The sequence below is a fragment of the Salminus brasiliensis genome, chromosome 7 (genome assembly GCF_030463535.1).
Source record: "Salminus brasiliensis chromosome 7, fSalBra1.hap2, whole genome shotgun sequence".
Lineage (NCBI taxonomy): Eukaryota > Metazoa > Chordata > Actinopteri > Characiformes > Bryconidae > Salminus > Salminus brasiliensis.
Genome location: NC_132884.1, coordinates 8,872,018 through 8,893,236, shown reverse-complemented (window position 1 = coordinate 8,893,236; position 21,219 = coordinate 8,872,018). Strand labels below are relative to the sequence as shown.

Genomic DNA, 21,219 nt, shown 5'->3' with positions numbered 1-21,219 from the left:
ATGCAGAGTAAATTTACTTTACTATTTTTCAGATCAGGTAGCTTTGCTACATTTTCATTGAACCAGTGCTGATATATCCATGCCACACTAACTTCAACAGCACATACAACAGTAGAAACAATGTGCTTTGTGAAAATAATACCTCTCAGAACCTCCAGAAGACTATATGACAGCGTAACTGTTCCCATTTAAGATGGATAAGTGGATCAGTGGAGGGTGTATAGTTTGAGGTACCCCAGACCAGGTTATAGAGGTTGCATGTGCCAAAGCAGTAGGCTGAAAGCTTGAGGTGGATGTGGGCTGCGTTCACCAGCTCAGTGTGTGTAACGTGTTTAACAACGGCATGCTGATCTGTCCAATATTCATTAACCTGCCACGGAGCCGAGAGGGGGGAGAGCGGGCCACAGGGGCGCACAGCAATCACAGAACTCATTATAGACCCGAAAAGAGGTGGCCAGAGAGAGAGAGAGAGAGAGAGAGAGAGAGAGAGAGAGAGAGAGAGAGAGAGAGAGAGACAGAGTGAGAAATATAAAGAGAGAGGGAGAGACAGAGTTGGAAAGCAAAACAATCCAGAATGAAAGAAGTGATTAGTATTATTGAAATTTACAAGACTAAAGAAAACAGTACGGTTTTCCTTTCACAATGTGATGTTCAGAGGCCTTCATAGCACAAAACATCCCGAGTGTAAGTAGAAATTGTGTATCTGGCTGAGTTGAGTGACTGGGAGAGAGGTAATCTAAATTTGTAAATGTAAATTTCACTGGGTCCCCATTTGTTGAATAGGTGGAGAATATAACCTTAAACTGATGGAAACCAACTTGACACTTAAGTTTAACCTGTGGCTCCTTTAATACTGGAGCACAGTGAGTATTACTACAGATGTACATTTTGATGTCTCTACTGTCCAGGGAAGGCTTTGTACTGGATTTTGAAACTTTAATGTGAGGATTTGGCTGCATTCAGCTACAAGAGGTTTAGTGAGGTCAGGATGCTCACCATCCCATCCCTGTAATCTGTATGGCGCTCTAGTCATCTGAAGATGCTCGGTATAAGCTTCCTCTACTTGTTAGCTACTAGTGGCATCACAGTTTGGTTCACAACACAGCATCTAGGACATCTGGGACATTTAGGCTCAGTACCCAAAAACAGCTAACTCCAACAAAAGCAGGATAAACTGTATCCCTCAGCTTGTCCAGAAATGCATGTGTAAAGCATGTTATTTAAGAATGGCTCAAAGCAGGAATTCTGCTTTCAGAATGTAGAGGGACCCCAAGAGCAAGAAATGCCAACTCTCACGTAATACTGGTTTAAAGTGCAACTATCTAAAGGATATGTGAGTAAATTTTTGTGACCCCATATGTATCATTGTGGTCTTGTGTTGATTTTTTTTTTCTATTAAAGATTTTCATTATGTTCATGCAGGTTCATTCTGCTCCTGAGAAAGAACAGTTCAGAAAAATCACTGATGACTTAACATTGCCATGGCATTCATGTCCATATTAAGTGTATTTAAATTTCCAATCACAACTGTAGCTACAGCTGTAGAATACTAAAATATTCAATATATATATATATGATTGAACTAAGTTTGACTGGCACCACTGCCAACTCTTTAAAGGACCAGAGCAGTGTCTTTCAGAGAAAGAGCAATGTATTCCATTAAAATGCAAAAAGTGTTGTTTATATGACTACCCGGGACTAGCATGCCCAAATGTCCACACGGCTGTCTGGTACTAGCAGTGCTGTTTTGATCCAGACATTGGCGTCTGCTTTTTTTTTTCCTTCTGTTTGTATGAGAGCAGTCATCCAGTGGCCACTCAGGGGACGGCCCGCAGAGCCGGGGGCCCTCAGAGCCGAAGTCCAGACGAGTCCAGACGTCATCTCACAATGTGACCTCCAGAGGGCCCACTCATAAACAGAGACAGTGGTCCAACAAGGCCGGCGGGGAGAGGGTGGGGGGGGGGTGTGGGCGTAATTGTTGGAAGAGGGCGGGGGGGGGACACTGGTCCAACAGCAGGTCCCCAGGTTGAAGGTCCTGATTCCAGAAAGTGTAATTTCCTCTGCTTGGCTGAGCATGGGTGTGTGGTAATTGTACCCCTTGGGTGGCTCCCCAGGACAAACTGTGCCATCCAAATGAGGCTCGAGCTGGCAGTCTGTGGGCTGGAGACTGCGGGGCCTTGACTGTTCAGAACATGAACAAAGCCTCAAACATCAGCGCAGCAACATTTTTGACTATTTATCAGAGTTTCCTTCTCTATACTTAATTCTTTCTGCAAAAATCTGACCAGGCTTAAAATGGTAGAATTGAAAATAAAACAATAAATAATACAAACCTCTTAACTATGAACCCAAGGAACACCCATCTGAGGACGATAGCACCCATCTGGGGCCCACATACATTATACAATAAATATATATTTAAAATACCTATTCAGTCTACAGCAGCTTAGCCCTGCCCATTTCTGCTGACATAATTAGGAGTGTTTCAACTTTTTTTGATGCATATGCTAGGGTGACCATGTTTTTGTTTTCAAGAAAGTGTACACTGGGAACGGGTATTCACCATAGTTAGGATGTTGGGGGTTAAGTAAAGCTAGGTTGTATGTTGACCTGAATGGAGATGATTTGGTCATATAGGCTATTAAGACTATTTATTGGTCTTACTAAACTGTAGCTGCATGGTTACACACTGCCACGGCCCTACAGCTCACTTGAAATCCTTCAGCCAAGACATCCCAACTATGGTGGATACACGTGTCTTCACTGTCCTCTTTTTTTGAAAACAAAAATATCATAGTATGTCCAAACTTTTGACTGGAACTGTATATCAGTCTTAAAGGCACAGTAACAAAACAGCCTGTTTAATTGTAAAGGATGAGGATAGGTTGGAAAATGTTGGCCTTTAAACATACATAGTAGAATTACTGTGTGTCATCCTTCTGGACATTCTTGAGGACAACTGCAGATGCTAGAATGCTTGCTGGGCCAATATACTCTGGCCTTGAGAGGTGCTACACCAGTCAGATGCATTTAAACTTACGTTTATTAATATTGTTACAGTGCAGACCACTGTTAAGAAATGGCTGTTCAGGGGAACTGTGGAGGTCAAGAGGAGTTCTGGAAGACCAAAAAAACTCAAAGCAAAGCAAAGCCCCCACATGACCTCTAAGAACCTGCCAGAAAATTAAGCTTAGTTAATGTTGTTCTACCATGCAGCGCTGCATGCATAAACATAAGCTTCATGGAAGATACTTAAGAAGGAAGCCCTGTCACAAAACTCTAGAAAAGCCAGACAAGCAAAGGTATATTTGGAGAAAAAATGGAACTGCACTGCATGAAAAGAACACCTTGCCAACTGTGAAGCACAGGGGTGGCTCTATCATGCTTTGAGGTTGTGTTGCAACCAGTGGCACTGGCAGTATTGTGTAGGTGGATGGAGGAATGAATTCCACAAAATACCAGCAAGTTCTGAATGCTAATGTCAAGTCAATCAGTCCCCTGAAAGTGTGTAAATCGGCCTTAAACACGCTGTGCAGTGAAAACTCTACCAGGGGACACAGCATCACCGTTCTTCAGCCGATCATCACCTGTGACTTCAATGTATCTGAGAGAGTCTTGATGTTGCAAGACCTAGGCTGACGAAGGGGCCTACACCAAAGAGTGTACCTGTCAACAAAGAGTTTTAACTGGCTAACTGAATGACATAACTGAATTTTGGGAGATGGACCACACCCCAATTTGGACCAACTTCTTCTCCTGGCCGTCAAGCTCTTTATATAACCTCGATTCTCAGTCCAACTCCATGTCCAAGAAACGTCACACCCACCTCCATCCCGTCTCCTCCCTTTCTTATATCACTCACCACCCAAACGGCAGGTTCGGCTTCACATACAGACCACAGGAAAGCCAACCCAGACTCCAAGCCAGCCTACCGTTCTATCTCAGAGCATGGTCTGTAGTAGCAAAATTTGTGCTTTACTGCACTCATGTCTCCAGAGTCTTCTGGTAGAACTAGAGACCTTCTGCAAAAATTAATGGGGACCAATTCCAACTACAAGAACCGAAAGACATTCATTGGGATTTGCTGAAAACATTATGTTTTATGTTTGATTGGTGTTACTTCTACTGCTGCTACTTCTTACATGGTGCCCAAACGTTCACCTACGACTGTATGTTATCTGACCAGCAGAGGCCATGGTTTGGCATTTCCTTTACCTTTTCACTGGCATTGTAGAAGACTTTTTAAAGCTGCATGGGGCACAACAAAGTTACATTTCCCTCCTGCTTCACTCAGCAACAGATATTTTGAGCTCCGTCGGTTCTTCTAATGGTATCTCTGAAAATGGTATAACTGAAAAGACGTAAAAGTCACTTTAAATAGAGCTGGCTTTGTTATTTCCTCTCAACTAAGCCTGGAAATTATGCGACCAAAAGAGGACATTACATGGCCTGCTTGGGGGCATTGTTGGAGGTCATTTTTAAGACCGTAGGGGTCCGAAAAATTGTTTATTTTGCCTCATGCTCTCAGTATCAGATATTTTGAGCTTCGTCCCTGAACTCTTCTAATGGTATCTCCTGGAGAAACTATGAGAAGATTAAAAGGCCTGTGCGGTGTGTCGTTAAAGCTCCTGAGGTAATTGCTCTGGACAGTTCCATCTCTCCGGGACAAAGACCCTGGTGATGAGGGGAGCAACAACGTGGGTGGCAGCGGAGCAGGGGGAAGAAAGGGGGGGAGGTGGCTGAGTGGGAGCGGGGGGGCATGAACCGGTAATGAATCTGCCAACAGATTCCCCACCATGCAAGAGAGAGAGAGAAAAAAAAATTGAATCTGAGAGATATGACTGAATACGACTCGCCGTATTCATTAAAATCTACCTTAAAACATCAATTCGTTCCAGGGGTGCGACGAGGGTGGGACTGACAGAGATGTTTAAGTCGGCGCCGGTGGAGAAAGTGAATGTGACAGGTTCAGGTGGTGTTACAGGCTGAGAAGAGGAGGAGGAGGAGGAGATGGAGGATGGAGTGCAGACATTGGAGATATGGTGATGCACACTGTTGGGACCTCCAATCAAACTCCAATCAGCCCACATTTGCCTTTCCCAATTAGAAAGGTGTGAACGTACACAGATTCTGATTACATTCAGGTGGGTAGAGTAGCCTAAAACCATCCTCTAGCAAAATTCTCATTACTTTAGTGGAGTGATAACTCAAGAAGGTGAGAAAGTAGCTACGAAAAACAGTTGAACCCGTCAGATGCCAAAGCTTCTCAAGTTCTCTTAAGAACTGCAGTTGAACTTCTTGGTACATCCAGCATCTTTCATCAGAGGTTTGTCTGGAACTATTCATCTCTTTGTTTGGTCTGAAATAAGCTGATAACAGAGTAGGTGTCCAGGAGCTGACACATGGACCTACACGTAGATCATGGACCTGAAGTTTGGGACTAATGTGGAGGAATTGTGAAACTAATGGACTATTAGCATTATCATGGACAAATACTCAGAAAATAACCTATTAGAAGTCCTTCAGAGTTCTGGTAGAACTATTACTGAGGCAACTGCAGATGTAGCAGATGGAACTGCCAGTGTCTGATAGTTCAGAGTGTGTCAATTTGATGCATTCAGTTTGTTGTATTACCTGCCTTGCCTTCATTGTAATCCTATAGGCTACATAAGCTAAAAGATTTGATTAATATTTTTTCCCCAAGCTGGTTCAACAACCACAGAGCCCTCCAGGACACGAGGGGCTGAGATTTCTTTCCTTACACCACATTTCACAAGATCTAATGCAATACTGCCCTCTGGTGGTTGGTTTGTATAACTAAATTAAGTTAGACAGTGGTTCCTCATTAGAACCACAATTAGTAAGAGGTCATCATTAGCTTGGGACATCTTATTGCTGCAGTATATAGGAGATTCACCTGCTTTTGAAGTCCACCATATCAATAGACAATTTGTCAACCACATATTATTCATGTGGTGGTCCATTCTCAACAAAGCAGTAGTGTTTATGGCACTGGTACAAGTGTATAAGGCACAGGCCTGAGCTTTTACACATGCCAGTGACTAATCTGCTTATCTAACTAGCAAACTGTTGGCTGTTTGCCCACTATGATTACAGTCCTGCAAATTTGATCTTACCCATCAGTTACCCAGAGGCAGACCCACCTTGTGGAAATTTCTACGCAGTAAAAATGTAACGTACTATTTAGTAATATAATAATAATAATACTATTATAGTAATATAATAGTATAAGATAAGATAATACAATATAATAGTAGTAACTGATTACAGCATTTTTTAAGTTAAATCAAATGTTTAGTTAAAACTCACATCTGCATCTCAGTTTGGTCAACAATACAATTTGTTTACTGATTATTTCCATCTGTATAATCTGCATATTCCCATTTGTAGGTTAGAACGCCCTCTAACACATGAAGTCCATAGAGGGTTGTGGTGTTGATGGAAATTAAAAAATGATCTCTTGACAAGCTGGCAGTTAGACAGTTGTGCCACTGTAGAGCTGTGAAATTATGTCCATTTTATGACCAAGAAAAAATTAAAAAGCATGAACTCAGAACTGAGTTCCCATATAGTGTAATTTCACAGCTCTAGTCAATTATTAATTTATTTTTGTCAAATTTCCCCCTTTTTTTCTTCTAATTTGGTACCCGTTCGTAGCTCCCCTTAGCATTAGCAATGCTCCAGACACAAGGACGACGCAGTCTGCACACTAGGGGGAAAGCGTACCTACACGCCATCAGCTTTGCTGGCCAACATCACTTTAAGGAGAGAGCGCCATCTACCCACATGGAGAAAGGACTGCCAATTGTGTTCTCTCAGGCTCTGGCTGATGACAAAGTGGCATATATATTTAAACTCTGCAGCGCATTAGAGGCACTCTGAGACACTCTGAGACAATTGTGTTAATGGGGGAGTTCTAATCTACAGATGGAAATAAACAGTCTGTGTCAGATTGAGGGAGAGGAGACTTGACTGAGCAGCATACAAAATGTTTAAGTAATTTCAGGTGCAGCTCATTTTCTAGTGTTTTTTTTTACACAGATACAGTTCTGAAAATAACCAGAACATTATACAATTATAAAAATATATAACAACAACAAAAAAAGAAGAAGAAGAATAAATGAAGTTTCCAATTTGGGGAGTCCATGCCAGCTTAAATGCGCCATTAAAGCATAATATTTATTTTAAAGTCTGGAATGCTAACTTATCTACAGTCTTCTTCTGCACTGTTTCTCTTCCAGTCCAACAGTTAATTTCAGAGTATTAGTAGACCTGGAAGCCAACCAGCCATATTCTTCTTCTCCTCAGGAAAGTGTTGTTTTTGTTGTTTGTGGTTTTGATCTACAGCGTGCTGACCTGCCATCCCTCCTGCACTGAAGGTGGCTCACATGCTGGACCTGTGGACTCAGCTATAGAGGCGTTGTGCGTGAGCAGGATCAGCAGGCCGCAGAGGAGGCAGAAGAAAGAGGCGGCAGGGGCCAGCATGAAGGAAAGGCCGTAGTGAACACTGAGGTGGAGGCCAGGGCATGCTGAGAGCCTGCGCTGGAGGACGTACTGCTCCAGAGAGGACGAGCCCTGCACCCACACCACGAACGTCCCCAACACCACCAAGAGAAGAAGGCCTACACACACACAAACACACACAGAGAGAAAAAAGAAGAAGAAAAGTTTCAATAAAACACAAATGCATTGTTAGGGCTTTTGATTAGGTATTTTTATTTGTGGCCCAGATACAGTTCTGTAGTGTTGGTTTAAAGGCAGCTGAGATGTGATCCTCTCAGGGCTGTACAATGGATGGGTTCTAACAACCATGTCTAATTTGTATCTTTGCCATCATTCTATTTCAGTATTTGGGCCACAAGTCAAAGCTGGGTTTGTAACATCGGCTATCTGAGCGACTTGCAGATTACTGTGACGATGAGGCTTATTCCAAATTGCTGTACTTTCTTACTGGTTCCTCCACAAGGATAAATGAGTGCCAGAACATTCTTGAACTTCTCAAAGGTAAAGGCTCATGATCATGGGATTGTTGTCAGGGACTTGGGGTGATCTATTAGTTTCTCACCTTACTGTCATTAAAACCAATACATGCCTTGGATTTAGGAGATCTTCACAGTCTCTGACAGTCATAAAATACCTAGTGATTAAACCAGTAGACAACTGTGCATTTACTGTATTGGTACAGGAAATTTTCATATTCCGTCCCACACAGTGATCGGACTCAGTCTGACTAAATGCAAGTGGCTAAAATCGTATCAGGAAACAATTCAGATACTAGTCACAGGAAATGACCAGGACTAAACAGGGTATTTGTGAGTGGTGCATCTGAGGCTGAAACTCATCGGACATTCAGATTGTTTAGACCTTTAGCCCAGCTCCTGACATCCTAATCAATGAGAGAGATTGCTTGGCTATATCTGACTAGGGAAAATCAGCAGACAAATTTAGGTAAAATCTTATCTTATCCAAACAAACCAGTGAAAAAAGTGCATTAAGATTGCATTAAGTGCATAAACATTAACCGATGTGATTATTTGATTAAATAATAATGAGGGTAAACTTTATTTGGATGGTCAATTGTAGATGCCTTGCACATGTTCCCATGACATTCAACTAACTATGTCTCTTAAATGATTGTTTATTGAATGTAACACTGCATCCAACCCTAACCTTAACCATACCCTTTTAGGATTAGGTTTAGGGTTAGATTTAAGGTTAGGGTTCGGTGTAGAGTTACGTTCAATAGGCAGTCATTTACATTCAACTTAAGGTTCAGTTGCATTTAATAGACATTAAGTTAAATAGTAGTTGAAAGTCAGGTGAGCATCTATAAGTGATACCATGAATTTATTTTACTGTCAGGTTGGCCTATTCTTAGTTCTCAGAAATGTTCATAGACAGCCCTGAAAGTTCACCATTAATACAAGCACTGGTTTAAGTCAGGTCAAGCCTTCTGACCATCATCCCTTGTTACAAAGCTTTGCAGTACTGCCATCAGTTCAACATGAAGGAAGGAAGGAAGGAAATAGGCACATGAAGGTTCTCTTCATTTTTACAACCCATAACCCATTGAACTCAAGCAGACATCATTGCTGTCTGTTTTTCTTCTGAGTTGCAAATCTGATCACCTCTTAATTAATATGTTGAAAGAATTAATAAATAAATGAGTGCTGTACCAGCAGTTATGAAGAGAGCTCCTCCAGCTTCATAAAGACGACGGCTGGCCGTTGGGATGCCGCAGATGGTGACAAACACACCAAGCATAACCATGGTGAGTCCCAGCACAGACATAATGCACCAAAAAGTCCTATGCACTGGACAGAATAACAGATATGACTACAGTGGGTCAGGCTTCAATGCAAAATTATACTTAAACTAAATTCTGTTTCTGGTTTTATTTGTTTGTTGGTGGGAAAAACGTACCTGTCGTTGAATCTGAGGTTAAAATACCCGAGAGAGGAACCTGAGAAAGATAGGCTGGTGTGCAAATCTTCTCTGATGGCTGGTTGGCTGTTAAAAAGGTAATTTTCTTATTAGTAACATCATATTTTAGGGGCATTTCAGATATGTGGCAACCTCTGGCCAAAATACAAAATGAGCTTAATCTGTTGCACATGTCACCTCTAGAGAGAGAGAAAAAAAATTCTTCCCATGATGCATCTTGAAGGCAGGAAGGTCTATATCTTTTTACTAGCTAGTTACAGCTAGTTGGGACAAAATATAATGAAGCAAGCAGGATTTCTTCATCACCATAGATGAATAATTATATGACATATACCATATGTCCAAATGTTTGTGGACGCCCTCTAATTAATGCGTTCAGCTACTTTAAGTTGCACCTAGCACTGACACAGATATGCACACCCACAGCTAGTCCCTGTAGAGAAGTACATGTCAATGGAATAGGACTCTGTGAAGCAGATGAACATAAACCTATTGGCACCATGTCTAATTCTAGATGTGGGCATTAGACATGGTGTAAAGGGGTCTAGAGGCATGTAAAGCCCCCAGCATTAAGCTGTGGAGCAGTGGAAGTGCCGGTGCTCCAGCCAGTACTTCCAATTATTTTACAAACTGCTACTCAGAGTCATTGGCACTGTCACTGGCACTGTCTTTTTGGGAGGTAATTTAACCTACTGATCCAAAACTCCAACATGCTGTCATCTTCTCTGTCCATTTCCTTCCAGTAGGAGCATCTCCAGAAAATGCCTTCATGAAAGGACAGGACTGTGCTTGCAGAACCGTCTTGTTCCTGTTGACTGTTCTCCTTCATTAAAATAGAAAATTGTCATTTAAAAGCAGTTGCTATTAGGTTTAAAATACTTATTCCAAACAGAGATTCCTACTAAACAAATAGCATCAGTTTCTGCTCAGTATATTCAGTTGTAACAAGTGTAGAATTACACTGAACCTGAGAATTACATTCAATTTTGCAGTAAGTGCAGTTTAGCAGCTTAAAGACTGACTCAGTCAGTCAAGACATTTGGTGTCTGAAGTCACTTATTTTGTTTTGCATGAGAGCAACAGGGCTAATTAGGATGTAACTGTACGGACATGCATGCAATCTTACAGAGAATACATGGCAAGACTGATGAACAGAATGTGGAACCAAATTTCACAACCATTGAGTTCCACCAAGAAACCTTCAGCTGTAAGCCGTTAGCAAGTTAGCATCATGTCATGCTAAGCTTAGCTCAAGCTCATGTGTGTCTGACTATGGCGAGTGCAAAGGACACACAGAAGCTAGAAGACTATCCAACTTCTTTGAAATCACCAAGGCTTATATTCTCTGTTTTGTTCTAATGTAATCTAACAGATGCTTTTAAATTTTGTAATTTTGTTTGTTTGTTTGTTTTTGATCAGCACCTACATAAGAATATGGCCGATGCACACATTGTGTTCACTGTTTAAATTGTACTGCTTAACCCACTACAGGCTGTACCAGCTACCTCAGGGGATCGGGGGAGTCGGGGGGACTGTACAACGCTAGGTGAAGCAAATTGTAACTGGTACGACTGTCAGCTTACGAATAGTGGAAGCTTATGATTTAACAGTTAACATCATGCAAACGTCTGCAGATGATTAGTGCATCATACAGATTACAGTGGCAGCTCTGTGATTGGGCCTTGCAAGACTGGGCCAACCAAAATGCCTTGTTTACTGTATTTTAAACAGAGAATAAAGTAGCCAACAAACATAAATAAGCCATGACTTTTTGTACTTTATCTCAAGTAAAAATATAAATGAAGCACTTCTTTAAAGGTTATCTGCTTATACTTAAGTGCAGAATTTTTGTACTTTGACCTGTAGACCATGGAATGTGAAATGGAGCTGTTTACTCTCCAGGTTTTTTATTGTTTGTTTTTGTTTCATTGTTGTTTTTCATAAACACAAAACATCAGTAGTTACAGATCAGTGTCAGCATTCCACCCTCAACCCCAACCCAGCCAGAAAAGAAAAAAGACCCAAACCTCTATAATGTGCAATAAAAGAAACAAGCATTCCACTTGAGACCCTCTCCACAGTTCATGATGTCCACTGCAGTCCTGAAGTCAGCAGTAGACTCTTCTATCAGTGTTAACCTATAGATTGTTGCTTCTCCTCTAGCTTCTACATAAGCTGTGCGATCTCCTCCCTATACACTGACGCATCACTGTTGCCGACAAGGCCCACCGCTGTAGTGTCGTCGTGATTTGTTCTTCATGATGTATTTTGAGCTATACTTTGCAGCACAGTGTGAAAAGTCAGGGGACTGAGCACACAAGGCACTGCTACTTCACCTGAGCAAGATTTACTTGAAAGTTACTTGAGAACTGTTGGGGGAATGATTCCATTACTTGACCAAAGCTTAAAAATAAAAAAAGGAACTTGGACACCACATATCGGATGATCTGCTGCATCTTAGGGTTGGGATAATATTCCGTAAATTTGATTAGAAACTTTCACTTAAGGCACCATGAATGAAAATACTGGAAAGAAATCTCTAGTTAATGGTAATGGTCAGTTTAGCACTGCTCTCTGGTTCATCTCTCATCAGTTGTTCTTTTTAATGAAAATACCATGAGCATGCTCCTCCTTTACCTCTGTAGTGATTTTCTTTAGGCTTACTGTGTTTTTGTCTTCTGGATCACAAGACTCCGAGGCCAAAAGCCAGTAGTCAGTCCCGAGAGAAAGCAAAAGAAAGACTGAACCCAGAGCTCCACAGAAACCGGCCATGAACTGCAGCACTGCCAAGCGCATGGTGGAAGAACCGAAGCTCATTCATCTACTGTATCATTTCATCTACATGTAGTCTCCTGTCTATATTACCATCTGCCATCCAGGATCTGGTTGTGATGTCTGAGGGGTGAAGTGAGTGAGACAGAGTGAGTGAGTGAGAGCAGCAGTGCTGCCACTCTATTATTTTTGGTACCAGCTACATTACCCAGCTCGGTTTAAAACAGAGGTGTGGCGTGATTCAAAAAATAACTGGCAGTGGAAGGATGTGTCTGACACGCATGATTGACAAGGGTTGCATTCCTCCTGGTGGGTGCTGTAAGGCTCACGCAGTGCTGTAAGGATCGTGTGGGCTGGATGGATGTGTGCAGCTGCATGCTGGAGATGAGGTAACATTAGTGAAAATAGAATCTCTCTTCCTGTGTTGCCAGCTTCCAAGATATAGTTACAGTTATAATAGTTGCAATCTTTAACACAAGCCCATTAACACAAGGAAAATATGTACATGTTTACCTTACATTTAACTTAACGAATCTTAATATTGACTATGTATATATATATATATATATATATAGTGAATATTAAGATTTGTTAAGTTAAATGTAAGGTAAACATGTACATATTTTCCAGTGGGCCACTGTTCTTCTGTGACTTTATCTTTGTGTTTAAAGCTATAAACTAAATGATGAGTAGTTTTACAGTAAAGGCTATAAATATATGTACATAATTCTGGATGAATGGACCAATTGAAATGCTCTAAATTACTTGGAATAAACTCTCTCATTTGACAGTGACATATATCCTCACTTTCACGCAAAAACCTCTGTTTCTATTACTTTTTGACATAATGCGAATCTGGCAGTTCTTTACTTTGTGTCAAAATTTATGGATAAATGGACCCATAGAAATGCTCCAAAACTAGGCACACAATCTATTTGCGTTGACTTATGAAAGTTAAGTTAAGAAGAGTTTTAAGTTTTTTCATCAAATGCTGTTTTGGAGATAATAGGCTTTTGTGTGACAGTACCAATATACATATACCATCAAACACCCACCTAATAGTGAAAATAACCACCATTGGCTCGGATGACACTAGCAAGACGTTGTGGCATGGACTGTATAAGGTGACAGATGTTGTTTGTTATAGAGGTTAACTGCTCCACAGTGGCATCGATTTCTGTACAATTCAACCCAGTCATTGGTCCCCTCTGGCATCAATGGTCCATGGGGCACCACTGTTATGCACATTGGGAGGCACTCAATGTGCTAGACAACCATTCTCTGTAAAGTTAACGGTTTCCGATATGCTACCACCCTTCGCATGGTACCCTACTACCATTGCCGTTTGACTTGCTCGCTTATTTATACATGCAGCAAACCCTGTGTCGTGGCATGTGTAATATCCTAGGCTGAGTTCATTCTAAACCAGGGTGAACATAATATTATGATATGACTGTGACAGTGGGCAAAGGATGGTAGCATCTTGGAAACTGACAACTCTGTAGGATGTTCTAGAGCTGTCGTAGTGAAGTTATACTGGAAATAAACACATTAAGTGCCTCCCAACAGCATAACAGTGGTGCCCTACAGGCCATTAATGCCAGAGGGGAATGGCGACTCCAGTGAGGGGTACAGAGCAATTGACACGCCACTGAGGAGCAGTTATAATGAACACATTTCTTCACAGAAGTCCATGCCATGATGTCTTGCTAGAGTCATCCAAGCTAAGAATGGTTATTATTCTGATATGACACACTGTGGGCAACACCTTGTTACTGGCCTTATGGGCCATTACCATTCTCATTATCTTAAATACCTGTTTTGATGGTAATAATACTTTCTGGTTAGAATTTAAAAGCAAACTAGTTTAGGTTATTGGTTCAGGTAAAACTTTTAAATCAGATCCATGCTTCAAATAGTTAATGCAGAATATGCTATATGTGCTGTTGCATGCAAAACTTTGGGCATCCCTGGTCAAATTATGGATTTTGTTGACTTTTGAAGTGAAATGAAGTCAATATACTGTCCTGTTTTTGTCCTGTTTGTGTCCCTCTGACACTTTGTTTTGGTTTCCCCCATGTGCTTCTTTGCACACGGCTCTGTGTTTGTTCTTTGTCTCCGCCTTAGCCCGGTTTTGCCATTAGTGTTCCCACCTGTGCCTCCTTTGTAGGTTTTCCTTTTTTGTCCCCTTGTCTTCCTTATCTGGTCTAACTCAGCCAAGCTAATTGATGGCTGCAGATCAGAGGAAGGCTGTTTATTTAAAGGTGCTGTCCACTGCCTGAAATTATATTATAATATAATATTAAGAAATGGTAATAAGGGGGAACTGTGAAAGTCAGGACTAATAGAAATGCATGTATGCTGGCAAGAAAGGCAAAGCGAACCCCTGTATGACAACAAAAACTTGAAGTTGTCGGTGTGATGAGAATTTTCTACTCTGCACTGCTGATACCATATACTTCATCTGTACAGAATAGGCATCCGAAGGAAATAAGAAATCAGTCATGGCTAAAAATATTTGCACCCCTGTGCTTCTTTCAGACATTTGTTGCAGTTACAAAAAGTAATTCTAATCATTCCTCACACATTCCACAGAACGCCTTTCATGAACTGGATAAAATTACTGTCACCTTTGTAAAATTGTAAGAAAAATATTTGGATTTCAATCAAATGTTGCATCTTTAATTTGTATTTGTTGCAGTAGCATCTGTCTGTGAACCGAACTGAGCGTGGAGAAACGAAAGAAGAAAATAATTGATTGTGGACAGTATGGAAATCTCAAGGCTACAGGTCCATCTCCAGATATCTTACTGCTCCTGTGTCCACTGTGTGCAACATCATTTACAAGTTAACAGTCCACGGTACTGTAGCTGACCTACAATTAAAACTGATGGAAGATTGCAATGAAGTATTTTGTTCAAATGGTGGCCAGGGTGGAGAAGTGGAGAAGACGATTCTAAGTGCCTGTGACTGACAGGGGAGGATTTGGGTTGGGGAGTTGTGGGGCCTAGTGTAATATCTTTTCATGCGGCCTAGAATCCCTGGCAGTGCCTCTGCAGGTGGCTAACTGACCTGCAGCCATGAGGTACAACTGTATCAGCTTGCACTCTCCGTCTCTATCTAAAGGGAATGGGAGGCTATGGTAGAAGATCCAGGAGGTCCCACTCTTGACACCAGTACTTACCTTACCTTACGAAGCCACAGTTCCTCTGGGAGAATGTTCTGTGGGTAGCAGGGAACTAAATAAGGGCCTCTACATGGTGGAGGTTCAGAGATTGGGATGTAAGAATGTGATTATTTTTGCTGCCTCTAGCACTAGATGCCTTGACTGTGTATATGACATAAGAAATCTGAGGACAGTGTAGGGCCCAGTGTCAGAACGCTGGGTTTCTATGAGGTCTTAGGTCTTTCAGCAGGACAATGAACCAAAGTATACTTTAAAAAGCACATAGACATGGGTTAAGACAAAGTGGTCAGCAATGAGTCCAGACCTAAATCCCATAGAACACCTGAGGAAAGATACATCACATACATCTATGGCCATAAATGTGGTCAGATGCTGTTTTGAGTATGCACCCTTCAGAGAGATCTGTGGGGAACTTTAGGGATACTTATATTTTTGGCAATAAATGTATGTAATGACAACTGAAGCTGAAGTATTTTACAACAGTACAATGACTGAAAACATACCTCCAAATACTACTGCTGCTTTATACAGCCAGGTCCATAAGTATGTAGACAGTGATGGATTACTTGTATATTTGCCTCTCTGCTCCACCACAGTGGATTTGATGAAGCAATCAAGATGTGCTACGAAAATATACTATTAACCGTTTAGGAATTACAGTCACTTTTACATAGTTCCTCCATTTTTAAAAGTAATTGGACTCTTACGGTGTGGTCTGTCCTCTCATTATTCCATGACAACTTAAGGAGACCTGGAGTTTATTAAAGAGGTCCAGAAGTGATTCCAACGTTGAATTTGGGAAAATCGGAATATGGTCTATGGTCTAAGGAGGTGTTGATGCCCTCATTAGCCTGAGAAAATGTCCAAATATGTCCACAATATGCTACTTTAGTGGAAGGTGTAAAAAGATGTGAATAGAAAGTTAGATAGGTAGCAGGAAGGGCTTCAACCGTGGTCGTCCTCCCAAACATATTTCATAACTCCAGTCATAACTTGCAATTTATATTAACATTGCTATTCTGTATTATCTGTGCAAAGTTCAGCTAAAACTCAACATGCTAGTTTTGCTTGTTTGTGCAAGTGTAGGTTTAGAATTGTTCAATATTATGTTAGCTGTGACACCCAAGATATGACCAAGATTAATTGTAATTTCTAGCTGAACTTTATTCATTTTGGGTTAATTTGAAATTTTGCTAATTATATACTTACAACAAATGACCACGTGGTGGCAGCATAGATTTAACTCAAATACGGCCATGGCGTTCATGTGTGTGTGTATATATATATATATATATATATATATATATATATATATATATATATTAATAATATTTTTTTCATGTATAAATAAATCATGTATTATTATTGATTAATAAAAAGTTATATATTCATATAATTTATTTTAATTTAAATAAACAGCGTTTATAAAAAAATATGTAGACAAATGTAAAAGTATACAACATATACGCTAATAATCTACTTATTTTTATTAAAATAAAAATAAAAAAGGTACATATTCAAGGAAATAATTATTAATAAATAGTTATTCTCGTGTTTTTGGGCTCATTATGTGCATCCAAATATGAGGATATATACTAATTTGATTCGAATAATTAAATAGGCCAGTTATTTGACTTGATTTTCTTTTAATTAATGAAGTATTAATATATCTGATGTAAAATACGTTTATGTTGGATTATTATATTATTTGATTATTAAAAATATGATGTCAGCGTGCTGCCGAACATTAGACTGCACGTGTGGTTGCAGACGGAACGTGCGCGGTGGGTGGGTGGTGCCTAGGCCGGTGATGTCACGCGCAAGGGCGGGGCGAGTCTATGCAGTGGCGCAAGAGGCAGCAGAAGCGGAAAGTGTGGTCCTGGAATATGCCTTCAGACAAGTGAGCGTCTCTGGATTATGTCGCCTTCAGGCATGGAGGGACTGTAAGGCCGACGGAGATGTAAGTGTAGATGCGTTTGGAAGATGTAGAGGCATCCGGTGGACGTTATACAACCGGGTAGTTCACCGTGAGCTGTGCAGGAGAGGCTGAAGTTGGCTTCTGGGGCGAATTATCCGTTCCACCTTAAATAGTGCAGCAGTTCCATTCTGGCGCCTGAGGCGCCAGAATGGAACTGCTGCACTATTTAAGGTGGAACGGATAATTCGCCCCCAGAAGCCAACTTCAGCTTCGTGAGCTCTTGTTTACTTTGCTGTGGTAGACACATTGACATGTGCAGTGCTCGTATAAACAGTTGACATGTGAAGTGCTACTGTGTAAGGTTAGTTTTGTATGTTTTTTTTTTTAGATTTCAGCAGTAGTTTTAATTACGAAATCAAAAATGGTGAACTAGCTGACTTGCTTCAGGAGGGCAGAATACAGTGAGCCAAGGCTCAAAGGTAGCTAGTGAATGGGTTTCCTGCTCTAAAAAAATTGTGTTGTTCTTTTCAGTTTCTGAAGAAGATCTCATGAATAGATTATCAGGCTTATCAATTTCAGGGTATCTCAACCTGGCTGAACTTCCACCCACGACCTGCCAGTTCTTTCCACACGTCCTCAAGCTTCTCAGCATCATGGGCACCTTCACGTGGGTTTGTAAACAGCAGCTTGTGTCCTGTGTGAACTCCACATTTAAGGTGCAGGGGTCAAACAGTGAGAACATGTCGCTCTACTGACCAAGATTGATGGATCTGGCCAAAGGATGGACAGAGTAGGTTTTTTAAATGGTGGGGAAAGGCTGCCACAGGTCAGGTCAGCCACAGTTTTCAGGTTTGCTGGTGCGAGAGAGTTGCTCATGCTGGGTCGGAGGCTGACAGGCTGTTGCATAAGCGTGTATGTAGGGGATTTCAGCAAGTTACACTCAGCTGAAAGGAAAACACAAGGCTCCCCGTGTGCAAGTATCCCATACACACAGCAGATCCTTCACATCAGGCTTAAACTGTTAATTGACTGTTTAGTCTAATCCGTTTAAATGGAAATCTGCTGGATGATTGCCTCGTATTCGATGTGCATTGTTTCGTCGGTTGGGATCATCTAGCCTAATGAGTAGCTTGGCTAGAAATGTTAATAGCAGTCATTTAGTAATGATTTGGCGAAACGTTGCACTAAATATTAACCTGTACTTTGCTTCCAGGTGTCCCACCGTATCTCTAAACCTATGCTAATAAACATGGGCATGAAGAAGTCAAGACAGTCATTGTGCTCTCATTTTACAATTGAATGAATATCGAAGACTAAGAACCAGTATCCAGTGCTGGTTGGGCAAATATGACCCATATCTAGATCCATCCCTACATCGTATAATCATTTTGACATAAGTCTGATATCAGTCTGACATTTCTGAGGAAATTAACCCACAGTATCGCTCAGCACTGGACCTTAACCTCATTATTGGACCTCACCCTGACTGTTATGAGTATAGGCCGCTCTAAGCTTAGCTGTAAATAGCACTGTGTTCCTTGTCCGATTGCTGGTTACTGTCTCAATAAAGTCCTCAAGCGAAAGTGATCAAGCATAGATTGGCTTTGAATGAATAAGCCTAAGAATCAGTCTCCAGTGCAGGTTGGCCACATGTAATCTAGTTTGTTTAGTAATGGAAACGGTACTGTTTCCAGTATGTTGGAATGATCAATCCTTACATCTTGTAATCTTTTTGAGATGCGTCTGGGTTCCTGTTCTATTCTTCTTCCTAGTCTGGCATTTCCGAGCATGGTAACCATCAGAAATGCTCACCACTGGACCTTAACCTGGTCACTGGACCTCACCCTGGCTGTTATGAGTACCGCTGCAATTAGCACTGCATTTATCATCATCTGGGTTAGTGTCTCGTTAGTGTCCTCTCTGTGGCCAAGCATAGACTGCCTATGTGAATTTGCCACCTTGTCTAAGAGATAAAGATATCTACTCTCGGTTTCTTTGCAGAGGTGTGCTTCTCAAGAAGAGCTTTGCAGGGCCTGCTGGGGGTTTGTGGCTCAACTTTCATATGCCTTCAGGTATGGCAGAGTACTTAACCACAGCTCTCTGCTCCGGCCCAAATGTGACTTCATCCTTAAAATGGCCGATAACATGAAGGCAAAGTCATAAAGGTGGAGGGCATAAATACGGCATAAATACAGTGCGTGGCAAAAGTGCGCAGGCAGCTTTGGTCATAATTTCTGCCAAATTTCTGCAAGGTTTTGCTACTAAAATAAGAAAAAAGGCAACGGGCCCAAAGTAAAGGTTTAGGGACCCTGCATGGTCAGTATCACAGCTTGTAAATGCTTATTTCCAATGAGATTATATTTATGCAGGAGTTGCTGCACAGTAGAATAGTGCACCACCATTACAAAGTATGCTATAGTATCTTCCTGAAGGTAATTTTTTCAGTCCGACAAAGGTTTTGTATCAGTTATTTTTAGTTAGTTTTTTATAGTTTTAGGCAGTTGCTTGGAGGAGCCCGAGGCTGCTGATTGTTGGGACTAGGTTTGAAGTATTTAGAAAGCTTTGACACATGGCCTACCTATGAATGTGAGCAAGCCGTAGCTCTAACAAGCTCATTAAGGTATGACAACTTGGAGTGCTCAAACCTTATTTTTATTCTAGTATTGTACAAAACAAAAATAAACACAAAACAAGTAAAATGTCATATTTGACTAACTTATCTATTCACAGTAACCAGAAATGTCTGTCTGTCACTGTAAACTGAGGTTTTCCCTGTACAGTTACATTGTGATGTTACCATGAGGGCAGCTGTCTTATCCACATGGAAGCATTATTCATGAGCTTATCCATCTAGTTCAGGAGACTTTCCACTTATTAAGAATTGAATAGAAAGCTAGAGCTGTAGTTGTAAGAACACACTGTGCTTATGTCATATTAGCTCATATTAGTGTCTTTCTTACCTGGATTTTGACGAACGCACAACTAGTAATGTATCCCAGAGTCCCGACTATAATGGTGCGCTTCAGAGTTGGCCTGTCGTTACACAACGCTGCTCTTTATTATTGATGTGCGTGAGTAAACTGAAGGACGTCTAGCCCACGTGCAGGATGGAGTGGAGTCAGCCCATGCATCCAGCCTACTTTTTTAAGTCTGTCCCCAAGTGGCTTGGAGTGTGCTTGTAAATGTGACTGTGCAAAAGCATCCACAGCCTGGCTCGACATTGGGGGAAATGATGTTGCGTAATGGTGGTGCTGATGCTGAGAGTTTCCACGTATTGGAATCTGCTCTCCAGTCATGTAGTACCCTAGAATAGATCTTAGAAACTGGACCCTGTGGAACAAGTGAAAACAGCTCCTTAGACTGAAATAATTATGGTGATGAGCAACAGTTGTTTTCCAGTTTATATATTTTTGTTCTTTTTTCTGCCAGATTTTTGGCAGCTAGCTCGTCCTGCAGTTTCTTTAGGGTATCAGCATAACACAATACCTTAGCATCCACCCTAACTACCACCTACCATACCATATCAACCACCTAGAAGCACTTTAACAACACTATAGCATACATTTCCCAACACTTTAGCAATCACCAGAAATAACATAGCAACTACCATAGCATGCAACTAGTACACCTCAGCCACCACCTGAATTACCTTAGCATCCACCTTAACCACCACCTTATCAACCACCTAGAAGCACTTTAACAACACCATAGCACCCTGGCAACCACCTTTTTTTTTTTTTTTTGGAGTAAACTTATGGGTCCTGAAACGGTTGATATGATGTGTTTTAGAAGCATGTTTAAAAGACACTGGTGGTCTTTAAAAAAAAAAAAGAAAAAACTGGTCATCTTTTCATTGCAGCAAAAAAAAAAACACATT

General features: G+C 41.1%; 2 protein-coding genes across 11 annotated transcripts in view; one reads left to right on the top strand and one right to left on the bottom strand.

Moving 5' to 3' along the window:
- Nucleotides 1-7,362: 7,362 nt before the first annotated feature.
- tmem182b (transmembrane protein 182b) lies at nt 7,363-12,261 on the bottom strand. Its single transcript, XM_072682907.1, has 5 exons — nt 12,103-12,261; nt 10,159-10,288; nt 9,445-9,531; nt 9,198-9,335; nt 7,363-7,643 (listed from the first exon to the last, which is right to left on the bottom strand). Exons 1-5 carry the CDS (start codon nt 12,259-12,261, stop codon nt 7,363-7,365), a joined length of 795 nt encoding a protein of 264 aa, XP_072539008.1.
- A 5,018-nt stretch (nt 12,262-17,279) lies between these two features.
- Nucleotides 17,280-21,219, top strand: part of inpp4ab (inositol polyphosphate-4-phosphatase type I Ab) — a 67,760-nt gene continuing 63,820 nt past the window's right edge. For all 10 annotated transcript variants that reach the window (XM_072683735.1, XM_072683730.1, XM_072683734.1 and 7 more), the window contains exon 1: nt 17,280-17,384. The gene's annotated coding sequence lies outside the window, so the exon portion shown is untranslated. The remainder of the gene's footprint in view (nt 17,385-21,219) is intronic.